Source organism: Dermacentor andersoni, chromosome 1 (assembly GCF_023375885.2).
Source record: "Dermacentor andersoni chromosome 1, qqDerAnde1_hic_scaffold, whole genome shotgun sequence".
In the NCBI taxonomy this organism is placed as follows: Eukaryota; Metazoa; Arthropoda; class Arachnida; order Ixodida; family Ixodidae; genus Dermacentor; species Dermacentor andersoni.
In genome coordinates, this window is record NC_092814.1 from 250,695,512 (window position 1) to 250,708,352 (window position 12,841).

Sequence of the window (12,841 nt, forward strand, 5' to 3'; positions counted from 1 at the left end):
AAAGCACTGCTCGCACCAGCATCGTTTGCTTCTTCGAGAGGCCGGCTCTTCGCAATCGGCTCATACATGTAGGGAGTAACGTCGAACTCCTTAGAAAAACGCAGTCTCTCTAAATTTTCCATTAATGTCTCAGAAAAACAGCACCAAACTACTTGGCACCGCGCTTCATGTGTAGTGGCAGCGGTCGGTTGGACGAACACTAGTGTTGACGTCACGAGGCGCCCGACCAATCACAGGCGGAAACGAGACGCGCGAGCTGGGCGTGTCCGCTTCTGCACTTTTCATCGAAATAAAACATATCTGCGCTTTCTTTCGCTGAATTTCGATACAATATTCGAATTCGGAGGGTTGAAAACCATTATGTACAGATGTTCACTCATTTTTTCTGGAAAACCTTTCAGCTTCCCTTTAACAAACGTGGGAAGGGGCAATTGTCAAGGGACAAAGTACGTATTCCATAATTATACACGCGTGCACCCACAGTCTGATGTCGCAGTTCGAGCACCAATATGCCTAATAGGTGTACACAGCTTTTTCGGATGTGCCTGTGAGGATTTGAGCCCTTAAGGGCAGTAAAAAACATGCGTCCATTTTTTCGGACTGCCCGATTTGATTTTTCAGACGTTTTCGTAGCCCCTAGGGAGTCCAAAAAATATCATGTTCACTGTACAACTGATCAAGAAGGTGCTTCACATGGTCTGTGGGGCGAATGTGCGATGGAACGAGGACAAGAAAAGAAATGATCGTCGCATTCAGGAATGATCAAGAAAGGAACTGTGCCGCATCTACTTTGAAGGAGCTTTAGCTCAAAAAGCAAAGTGTTGGCTGACGGAAAGATGCAGGTGGCCCTCATCCAAACCAAAATAAACTCATGAAAGCAGTGAAACACAAAACAGAGGCATTATGCTTGGGCCGAGAGTATGTGAGCATAGATGAGGTTGACTTTCCTGCTGCTAAGAAAATCTCATTTGTGACAAAGTTCAGGCCTAATGCCAGTGATCTTGCTATCACTCGATAGAAATAGCTCATTTTCGAGAATATTTGCTTTTGTATGCATCTCTTTTTATCCGTACTTGAAAATGTTCAACTCGATTTGCAATGGCCTTTACCATTTTTCTTTTTCGAAGATATTTGCTGTGCATTTTACTATCCCCCACCCTTCAATTTTCTATTTTGAATAAAATAAACACTTCAAACTGGGATAGGTTTTTTTTAATTTATTTTCTTAAAATGCTTACTTGAGAGTGACAACATCGGGCGACATGGTGTCAGCCTGTGTTGACATAAAATAAAGTTCTGTGTCGCTGAGGGAAAACCTGGGAAACTCAGGGAATTTGAAAATGGTCAACTTGGTAGACACCCTGTGTACTACTATGAACATCGCTGTTTAGTGCATGTTGCTTATAAATAAGCACACCACTGAGGCATCCACAGTGTACGGCACAATTAGTAGTACAATGTCACTATGTTAGTGGCTGCAAAATAACTTCTAAAGGGACACTAAAGGCAAATACTAAGTCAATGTGGACTGTCAAATATCATTCCAAAAACCTCGCAACGCTTGCTTTGCGCCAAGAAAAGATGTAGTTTATGAGAAAATTGCATCTGTAGGGTCCAAATGCCTTTTTCGCAATTCAAATCTCCCACCACCCAACCGGGGGAGTGGTGACGTTGCATATGCCATGACCACCCTTTGCTGCCGTCGAAGTGTAAGATGGCGCTCGACAGACTGCGGTACCGAGCCAAGACAGAGCGGTGGAATCGCCGCTGCAGCTGCTTTTTGATCAAGTGGCGTAAACCGTTCGGGCATCCCGCGACATCACATGGAAGTTCAATTCTCTGATACTTGCAGTTTGTGTGAGTTTCGCGAGCCAGCAAACCAGCTTAGCACTACGTGATAACGAAACTATTGAAATACGAAAATGTGGGTGGCGCGGAGTAAAGCGAAAATGAAACCGTTCGACCGCCCATGTCGTTGTCAAGGGTAATTTCAATGAGTTCTTTTTCTAAAAAGATGAAATAGAACTGGCCAAGTAGCATTTTACTTCGTTTTATAATACAAGGATGTTTTTTGCAATTAATGGTTAAGTACTAGTGACAGAATTTAACTGAGGAGTGCTTTCATCATCAGGCAAGTACTTGAATGTCCCGTTGGAGTCTCTAACCATGTCCTGCATTTACCTTAATTTCTCAATTATTAAGGCTCTGTTCGCAATAATATTGACGCCTTAGAGATCCCCGAGCACTAATCTATCACTTTAGCTAGACTTAATATTTGCCTTTAGTGTCCCTTTAAAGAGGTCCTGAACCACCCTTCAGGCTTTGTGAAAGAACACATTCAGCAAATAGCATACACTGCTGTGAACATCTCTGCCAAATACTGCAGTCATGCGCGGCACGTGAAGTTTTCAATCGGAGTGCGAAGTTATCTTTTTAGGATACACCCTCTTTTTGAACAGAAGCCTTCTCCTTACCCATTTCGAAACTGGCTGCACCTTGCATATGTTGTCATATGCAGGATTCCCATACACGGCTGCTATAGGTCAATAGCTGACATCAGTCTCTGAGGGTGTTTGGATTAGTGTGCTCATTCCTACTGTTACTGTGTATATTAATTGATGCAGTTAACTAAACAGGATTAAGTGAGCAAAAATCTGCATTTCCAATTTCTATAAGAATTATGCACTTCCAGAAGAAGCCAACTATCCTCTGCTCACACTCGGCTGCACCTGCCCATGTAGGAATGGAACTTTGGCCACATTGCTTATTGGGTGGCACAGTTATTGGGTCTCGCTAATTTTGATTAGTTTGTAACACTCAACTTGCTTCAACTACGCAAAGCTTAACCCTTTGAAGGTCAATGACATATATTTGTGGCGGCGTCTGTACGTTTAAAAAGCGCGTCACTTTCCAAACTTTTTCTTTTCTGTCGTGCTGCCACTATGTGGGAATACAGGGAATTTTTTTCGCGCTCCTGCCTCTTTCGGTTTTCGTTGTATGGTTTGTTTTAGCGCTAGTTCGCTCCCGCGCGTCTATATACTACCGCTTGCGCATTGGTGCGCGTGCGGCAGTTTGGGTTTTGTTCCGCAGGCGGTTTCGGCTTCTTGCACTTGCAAAACCGATGGCTATCTCGTTACTAATCGCTCAAAGGGCTACCGCTTGTTTCTCGCTCGTTTAGTGCTCACAGGGTTGCGCATAGAAAGGATGCTGCTGTGCATGCGTTTCCGTTTGCTTTTTTGTTTGAGACTCTTGAAAACTAATTGCCTCTGGTTGGCGATAAGATGAAGATCAGCGGAAGTTTGTCACACGTTTTGCTTTTTTGACGGGCACATAACCACACAGTTTTCTTGAGCGCGCTCACCTACGCAGTTCGATTACGCTATGGGTGTACATATTAGTGTAAGAACAGGAACATTTGAGTCTTGCGAAATATTCTTGTGTGCGCATTTTCAAAGCCTTGAACTATAACAATGTATCAAATTTCTAATTCTTATAAGTTTATTTCCTTTTTTATTGTTGTTATTCATGAATGAAGAGTACATATATACCAAAGCAAAATATTTTTTCTCACTTTACGGTCACCCTAGAAAAATTACAGTAAATTGTTTTCGAAATAAGTCCCTAAGAAGAATTGGAATCTGCAATAAAAAAAAAAAAAATCAACCCTGAGTGGTTGCATATGGCGAAAAAAATTGACCCTCAAATGGTTAAGCCCAGATCCCACATATGCTACGCGTGCCATACTTCACGATGAATGGCAGTTAGCATCTACAAGGGATGCATGCCAGCTCACGCTCACTCCCGGCCAATGTCGCTTTCGACCACTGCTGGCTGAACACCTTGGCAAACATCACTTCATATTGAGCTATTGTTAATGCTTCAAAATGCACAATTTAGATTTGTGTACCATCTCTGCAGGAAAAAGCCTGCCTGCACCATGTAGCACGGCCAGGCTAGAGCGCACATAAGCACGCATGCACTGTAGAGGGCACTACGTGCCATGCGTTCTGTATATATATACCAGAAGAAAAGCAGTTCTGGGTCCGGGTAAATATTCACAGTGAAGCAGACGCGCGTATGAAGCGGTTTATTGACGTTTCGGCCGGGGTCCGGCCTTCATCAGAATCTGAATATATATTGTCACGTGGTGGTGACGTTAAGAACACAGTAGCAATACTGTGAAAGGCAAAACTAGATTTTATTGGGCGAACCTTTGCCCACAAAACAGGCTACACTTATAGCACAACGAAAGCGGCGAACACAGTCGGCGATCGTCGAAAATCTGATCAGCGGGTCAAGCGCGTCGGCTTTTATAGAGCAGTCATCGAATGTTCCAGACTAATCGTTGGAACCCGCGTGCCTTCCACAAAGTTCTACACCACTCACGTCAGGTGAATAAATCAGATAACACAAGGTTCGGCGACAACAGACTGCGGATAGAAGCATCGATAACTTTCCAGAAACTTTGGATACATGCAAGCGCATCCCGCGCTGTGCGATAAGATTTGTTAGGCGGCGAAACGTGGTCGCCCGATAAATATAAGTACACGTGTCAATATATATATATATATATATATATATATATATATATATATATTTGTCTAATAAAGGGGTGGGCATTCATTCGGTAACTCGGCTCCGAGTCACTTCAGTAGATGCGGCTAGCGTCTGTCGGCACCCTACATTGTACATGGTGTCAGAAGTGGCCGCCGTTCGCTCTTTCTAATGGCGAACAAGCCGGACGCTGCGTTTGCCAGGGTACCTGGACTCCAACAGCCATCGAGCTTCGACTTTGCCGACCCAAGTGCATGGTCTACCTGGATTGAGCAGGTCGAGGACTATGCCTACGCTACACGATTGCACCAGGCTACCGACAAGGTTCGGGTACGAACGCTTCTTTATTGCATGAGCGTTCAAACTCGACTTATGCTGGTGTCTTTCAACTTGTCGGCCGAAGAAGTTCAGTCGTACAGCATTGTTAAAAGCAAGTTCACCTCGTATTTCGTGCACCCACTAAACGAAGTTCACGAGAGTTATCGTTTTCGCAAGCAGATGCAGAAAGGAGACGAAAGTGTCGATGCATTTTTATTCTGCGTTGCAAAACATGGTAAAACGATGCAACTATGGCTCGACGTCCATAGAGGACAGGCTCGTTCGAGACCGATTTATCATTGTTTTGTTGGACAACAGGTAATTGGAACAAGTCTGCCGCACTTCTGGCTTGACGCTTGATAAAGCGCTTCTGCTTGCACGGCTGCACAAAGATGCCGAACGAGAAAAATGTGAATGAGAAAGCCAGTTATCTGGGCCAGTCGCCGTTGATGTAGCGAAACGCTGGCCAACGAGACGGTAGGTAGTCACGTAATCAAGCGTCGGGATCAAGAGAAACGCTCCTCGCCGGCCTGCACAGATCGTGTCACTTCTGCGGACAAGAAGAGCATCAGCGGAGATTTTGTCCTGCCAACAAAGCGGTTTGCAAGTTTTGCAAAAAGAAAGGACACTTCAAAGCAGTTTGCTTAGCCAAACAACGCTCGCAATGCCGACAGTCACATGCCATCGAGATGCATGCTGTCATGAGCAGTCATGAGGCAAAGGCTAAGTTTTTTGGGTCCATGCGAATAGAGTCCCACTCAAGTTCAAGGTCTACTGGGGAGCGGAAGTTACCGGGGTTCCAAGCACTTTTTCAGGAGTACCGTCACGACTCGAAAAACCGGAGGGTCATCTCACCGGTCCAGGAAATTGACCTTTGAAAGTAACAGGCCAATTCAGAGCTACGTTGGAGTGGAAGAGCCGCACTTGTGTACAGTCAGTATACGTCATGCCTTCGCAGTCTACACCTCTACTAGGCTACCCTGCTATCCTCTCATTGGGAGTTGTGAAGTTCATCGACGCCGCACAGCAACCTGAAAAGCAAGCTAGCTCTGCAAGCGACGCAACCCCTGGCCAGGACATCTTCGAAGGGCTTGGTACCGTAGCAGAGGAGCAGACTATTCCACTCAAGCCAGGCCATTTGCTCTCAATGTACCTCGCAGAATTTCCATTCCTCTGTAAAACCAGGTAAAGCAGGAGCTGGACCAGATGGAAAAACAAGGTGTCATCAGGTGCATTACGAAGCCGACGCCATGGTGTGGCGGTCTGGTCGCAGTACTGAAGGCATCGGGCAGCATCCAATAATGTGTGGACTTGGGAAGCTCAACAAAGAAGTTCTCCATGAAAAGCATGTGCTTGCAATGGTCGAATGGGTGCTCGGGCAACTGAGCGACACTAAAGTGTTTCCGAAGCTGGACGCGACAGCAGGATTTCACCAAGTGCGATTGTCCCAAGAATGCCAAGAGTATACCACATTCATCACACCATTTGGACTCTACTGCTACTGTTGTCTATCTTTTGGCTTGACTTCAGCACCGGAATATTTTCAGAGAGAAATGGCTCGAATTCTGGAGGGGCAAACGAACGTCGTCAATGTGATAGACGGTTTTTGGCAAAGATCGAGAAGAGCACGACAAGCGACTTGTGGAGGTTCTTGAACGTCTGAAGACAGCCGGAGTTCAACTCAACGAGTCAAAATGCTGCTTCAGTCAAGACAAAGTAGAGTTTCTGGGGGTGGTGATCAACGCCATCGTTATCTCGCCAACTCCCAGCAAACTCAAAGCACTACGTAACTTGGAGCCACCCAAGAACGTTGCTGGGGTTAGGCAATTCCTCGGCATGGCTAATCATATTGGTCGCTTCGTGCTCAACCTTTCACAGGCAACCGCCCCTATTCGCGTGTTGCTAGGTGAGCAAAATGCATGGCAATGGGGACCGCTTCAAGAGACTGATTTTAATCGGGTAAAAGCGATCGGGTAAAAGCAATGCTCACTTCGGAGTTGTGCGTCGCTAAGAATCATCCCAGTTATAATACCATTGTCTCATGCAACGTGAACTCATTTGGATTGGGGATGGTTCTTCTGCAGGAACAACCATCGGGCGGGTGACGCGCAGTAGCGTTCGCATCCAGGTTGCTTACTGAAGCAAAACAGCGCTACAGCCAAATGGAGAAAGAGGTGCTGGCGGTAGCATGGGCAGTGTACTGTTTTGACCAGTGCATGCATGGTCTAAACTTCACGGTAGAAACCGATCACCAGCCACTGGTAACACTACTGTACTTGGAAACGCTGACTTGGACAAAATGACCCCACGTATTAAAAGGTTTCGCATCAAACTTATGCGCTACCAATTTAAATTTAGCATGGTCTATGTTCCTGGCAAACAGCTAGCCACTGTGGATACTCTTTCAAGGGCTCTGGATGAGAAGCCGCCGATGAGTCCGGTGGATGTGGTAGAGGAGTTTGTGGAATTTCAATTTGCTGCGGTCGCAGACACGAAGCTGGTTACTGTAGATGATGTTCGCAGGCACCAAGAACTGGACTGGGAATGCAACCAGCTCGTCAAATACTGCACTTAAGGCTGGCCTCGTCGAGACAGGCTTTCTGAGCACCTCAAGAAGTACTGGAGCCATTGAGGTGATCTCTCTTTGTGCAATGGCGTCCTGCTAAAAGGTAATCGCTTTGTCATCCCGGCTTTGCTGCACAAGGATGCAGTCGAACTTATCCATGAAGGCCACCAGGGAATTGACCAATGCCGGCGAAGGGCTCGGGATTCCGAGTGGTGGTATGGACTTTCGCAGCAAATACAGGACAGAGTCACTTGCTGCATACAGTGCTACAGTTGCACATAGCTGTGTCTGCTGTCTAGCGTAGTTACTGTGGCCGCCGTGGGGTGTCGCCACGAGCCTTCTTTCTGTCAAGACATATAAAAACCGCGGGCTCTAATTGCTCTCTGGGTGACATGGCTCAAGGACGTGGGGATGCAAGCCTGCCCGAGCGCATGCTGGGCGCCCACATCTCACTAGGACAGGTTGTCTGCTTCCAGAGTTGGGCACACCTTCAAGGTGCATCGCCTCGCTGTCGAGGCTTGTTAGGAATCCTTTTAGCACAAGTCCTGAGTGCGGCGTCCATTGCTGAGCAGATGTGAGTGCTGCCGACATACTTGCGTGAGCAAAGACAATGCTTTATTCAAGACTCAGAAATCCTATGATTGCTGTAGAGATAAGTGCGAAAGGAAATGTGCTACTCATGCCACTTGGTATCCGAAAAAACAGCTGTGTGCAGCTATCTAGCACTTTGTAGCACAACAGAGTGATGAGACTTATGTTACTATAGTAACAGCGACTGAAAGTATGTTTTGCCAACAGTGGCCATCAATTTCCGCTGAAAGAAAATGATGGCAACGCCGTAGGTGAAGCACCACAACTGAAGCAACGCCACTTCTTCGAAACGGAAGATGTTGAGGAGGAATGAAAAAGACAAATATTGCGTTTGTGGGATCTACTCTCGTACTAGGTCTTGATAAATTCTTTTGGTAACATAGGTATTCCTGGGAGGAACAGTACTCATGCCAAGGCATTCTTGAGGCTTCAAAGACAAATGGTTCAGGGCCCCTTTAAAGTAGAAATCCAACATAATTTAAGAAGTAAGTAGATAAAAATAGGCCTGGATAGACACTGTTTCTAATGATGAATGTCAATAGTAAATCATTAAAATTAAAGTGGGTGATAAACTGTACTGTTGATGACATTATGATATAATAATTTGCTCGAGAAACACAATGCACAGCCCTATGACTGTGCTTTCAGCCACATGGTACAGTAAATAAGTTGTCGGGGTCAGTGGGCATTGTTGTTCAAGTTAACAGTTGTGTGTTTTTGGTTTCTCTCCGTCTTTCTTTTTTTCTTCCTTTTTTTTGTCCCGTCCTCATTTTTGGTGTGTAGGGGAGCAAGCCAGGGTAAATCCTGATTTACTTACCTACCTTTAACATCTGTCTTCTCTGAATTTAAATATGTGCGTCTTCAAGTTTGAATCGACAGAGTTCAGGTTATTGAGATTGCGGTACATTGGCTTCTAATATTATATTTAATGGCAGCTTAATATGTTATCAGTAGTAGGAGTTCATTATTGCTAGTTGATGGCAAGAATGAGTCACAGTCACTCTGAGAAAATGTCTAATTGTCCCCTTGGGAAATTGCAGGCAACAACCTGGAGAAGGGGCTGCGGATGATCAACCGTGAAGATATCGTCAACAAGTGCATGTTCAATGTAGAGCTTGTGACTGATGATGTTGAAAAAGCTGTTGCCAAAGTTCACCTTGACCAGTCCGGTATGTTGAATCTGAAAGAAAAGCATGTACATCTTTTATATTGTGTTGGTTCCCTACATGAATGCTTCTTTTGCTAAGGGTTCGACACTTTCCGTGAGGAACTGGGGACTCCCAAAGACACATCACTGAAGAGGGATGCTTCCTTGGACGTCTCTTACGACGAGCAAGACCTCATGAAGGTCAGTTGTACACGCATGTTCTTGGACAGGGATATTGTTTGTGGCTTTTTCATGTAAGGACATGTAAGGAACGTTAATTTTGTGAGCAATATGCAACATTTTAGAAGTATCTATGCCTATAAGTTACCATGGCTGCTGTGAATGTTATAGAACAAGCAGTAAGTAAGTAAAGTAAGTAAGTACGTAAAATAAGTAAAGTAAATAAGTAAAACAAATGAGTAAGTAAGTAAGTTAGTAAGTAAAATAAATCAGTAAGATAAGTAAGTACATAAAATAAATAAGTAGGTATGTAAAATAAATATAAATAAAAATGCACACAAGCTGAGATTACAGTTCGGCATTCTCAATTCTGAGGTTGATTTGTAGGCAAAAAAAAAAAAAAGCTTTGCTTTAAAAAAACATACAAAAGCTGTACTGTGTCATCTTTTTTGTGTGCTTTTTGTAAGTGTGAGTCATTAGCAATGTCCTTTTTCAGGATGAGGCATGCACTATGCAATGCAGCATGCCTTGTAGCTAAACATTTTGACAGAATTACCTGTCTGGCTTGGTTAATTCATCGTAAAGTGAGTAACATCTCTAACCAAAAAAAAAAAGCTAAGATTTACTTAAAGGACAAACTCGACTCCTACCTCTTGCACTAAACAAAGAATGATGGCAGAGTGCAGCTTTATAGAAGATGTTGATAATATGGGGGAGGAGGGGTTGTGTTATATTAAATTCAGTTTCTTTATTACTGGTTTAAATTATTGCTGAGTCCTTGCATTAATTATTATATAACTCACATGTTCTCTTTCTAGGCAGTTGTATGTGACATGATGTTACTCATTGTATCATTAACATTTTATCTGATAAATTCTTTCACTTCCATTTCTTAATCTCCCCCACTATGTAATGCAGTCGATCCCGTATGTATCAAACTCGGATATATTGAATTATCGCCTATATCAAACAGTTGCACCATCCCCTTGGGAATCTCATGCACAAGTGTTGTATTGTATTATGTGTGTATCGAACTCCCATTCACGGGTGCATTCAATATGCAGTGGAATCTTGATAAACGGTAATCGCTTAAACAAAACTGCTTCTTAAATGGAACACCATCCTCGTGGTTGGTTAGATTTATATTCATGCAATTGTATTCAGCTTTGTCTCTCAGTAAATGGAACTCCTGATAAACAGAACCAATTTCCTTGGTCTCTTGAAGTTCCGTTTAGAGAGTCCACTGTATCGAAAGCTGTGTCACGACGTGCCCCTGCAAGTGAACTTTTTGTAACGGGTGGATGATTACTTAATTCTCACACTGTTCAAAATATTTAGTGTGGATGAAACCGAAACAGTGCTGTTTTGGCTGATGCTGCCACTCAAGACATTGAATCTGAAGGGCAATACATGCCATTGGAAGAAAAATGACCAGGTTGAGTGCCTGTTTTGCTCACTGCGCACATGGATGGCTCATGCAAACTGTGACCGTTCATTATTGGCAAGAGCAGATCGCCACTGTGCTTCAAGAATGCGAAAGTCCTCCCAATTCGACATGCTTTCTACAAGAAACAGGGATGGCACTCAGTCTTTTCCCAGGCACGGGATGCTGAATTGGAGATGTCTTTGTGGCCAAGTTTGTTTTATGTATACCAGGGCTTGCCGTGAATGGCTTTTAAGGCTTCCGTGAGCGGTCAAAACCAGGGGTGTGCAATATCAAAATTTTAATTTCGAAGTGAACTTCAATAATGAAAACCATGTGTGAAATCGAATCAAGTATTTTTTGAGTAGGAATACTATTGGTTTTGCAATAATGCAATTTTTTTTCACCAACCAGAGGTACATAAAAAAAAAAGAAAAAAAGTTTATTGCAGAGGAAATAATGTACATGAAAATTATCTTTGTGATCAACAAAATTCTCTAGTGCAGCACTTTTGCTTACCAGTATCATAACTGCAGTTATCTAATGTTGTCATGGAGGAAGGATAGCTGCTTGACATGTTCAAGGAGCAGGAACCATCACTTAGATGGATCTCTTTTTTGGCCCAAAATTTTATCATGCACCTGTGCTTCTGGCAGTGATAATTGCTGCCACAAGCAAGTCAGAAGTGTTTCTGGTTGATGAGTTCATTATTGATGTCTCTCCACAGAGCTGACGTGGAAGGAGCCTGTTTAGATGCTTTCATTATTGAGGATATGTCTGGGTGCCTTGTTGAAATATCCCTTGCTTCTTATAAAGCCATATTTTCAATCCAGTATGCCATTGAAACATCCTGGTTGTACACAGCTACTTTAGAATGAGACTCTGAAAAAATTCACCGATCATTAGGATACTCCCTAATGTGAAATTTGAGCGCAGCTGTATACATGTTTGCATTTCGCAATATAGTGTCTGGCACGGATAATCTGTCTTGTCCGGCAGGTTGCAAACGGAGCAAAGTGTGGCGTGACTGCCTCGCTAATCGGGAGATCGCGAGAGGAAGTGCATGGGTGATGTGTGAGCACAATTCACAGCAGCGACCGCAGACAGCTACCACGCATGCAGCACTTTGTTTCCGTACAGACGACACACACTACTCTGGTGCCAGCTTGTAGCCATCGTCGCTGCAAAGCCCCTTGTCCACGGCACTACGCTTTTCTTCTCACTCTTTTGCCATATCCTCCTGCTCAGCTTTCCTCCTCATGCTCTCTTCGCTCTCGCCACTTTTTACAGCGAAACTGTTAAGGGATAGTTCCCCCCCCCCCCCCCCTAGGATCGTGACCGTGTGCAGGCATAAAATCCCGAAGATAGTGCGATGCTGGGTCGAACTGCGGCGGAGGTGAGGAAGGCGTTAAGCACTCCCCATATGTGGGCCGATCCCGAAGATAGTGCAATACCGGGCCGACCCGAGGCGGAGGTAAAGCAGGCGTTAAGCACTCCCCATACGTGGGCTGATCCCGGAGATAGCGCAATGCCGGGCCGACCCGCAGCGGAAGTGCAGTTCGCCATTAAGGGGTCCACACACACAGCTTCGCTGGTCATCCTTCTTCGCAGAGTGGAAGGGCACTGAGTTTTTCCTCTCCTGCTGCACTCCGTGTTCACTCTTATCTTTCGCTGTGCTCGTTTGCTCACTTACGAGGTAGGACACCGACGCTCCCGCAAGAACGGGCGCCTAACAGCTGCGCTCTAAAACATTGCCAAGCTTGCTCCAGTTTATAGTTTGGAAACTGCTTTTAGGCACTTAGATTAGTAGTGGACGCAGAGGTCTCCACCTGGAGACTGTCTTAATGCAGATGCTTGAAGAGGCAGCACAGGGTGGGTACTTGAGCTGATAGTGTCTAGTAGCCATAAGCACCAGCAAGTGCTCCTTGACAGTGCCCCTTTTTACTTTATATATGCTTCACTGCACAGTATATATTCTTCACCGCAATACAGTCTGCATATACATATACTGCGGCGAAGCTGACTTAAAGAACTGACAACAGCAATTTTTTGGGGTTCTAAT

General features: G+C 44.6%; 1 protein-coding gene across 1 annotated transcript in view; it reads left to right on the plus strand.

Moving 5' to 3' along the window:
- The window catches only part of LOC126548445 (uncharacterized), a 338,395-nt gene that overhangs the window by 200,814 nt on the left and 124,740 nt on the right, over positions 1 to 12,841 (plus strand). The window contains exons 34-35 of the mRNA XM_055063629.2: positions 9,070 to 9,198; positions 9,277 to 9,377. Coding sequence (XP_054919604.1) covers positions 9,070 to 9,198; positions 9,277 to 9,377 — 230 coding nt within the window. The remainder of the gene's footprint in view (positions 1 to 9,069; positions 9,199 to 9,276; positions 9,378 to 12,841) is intronic.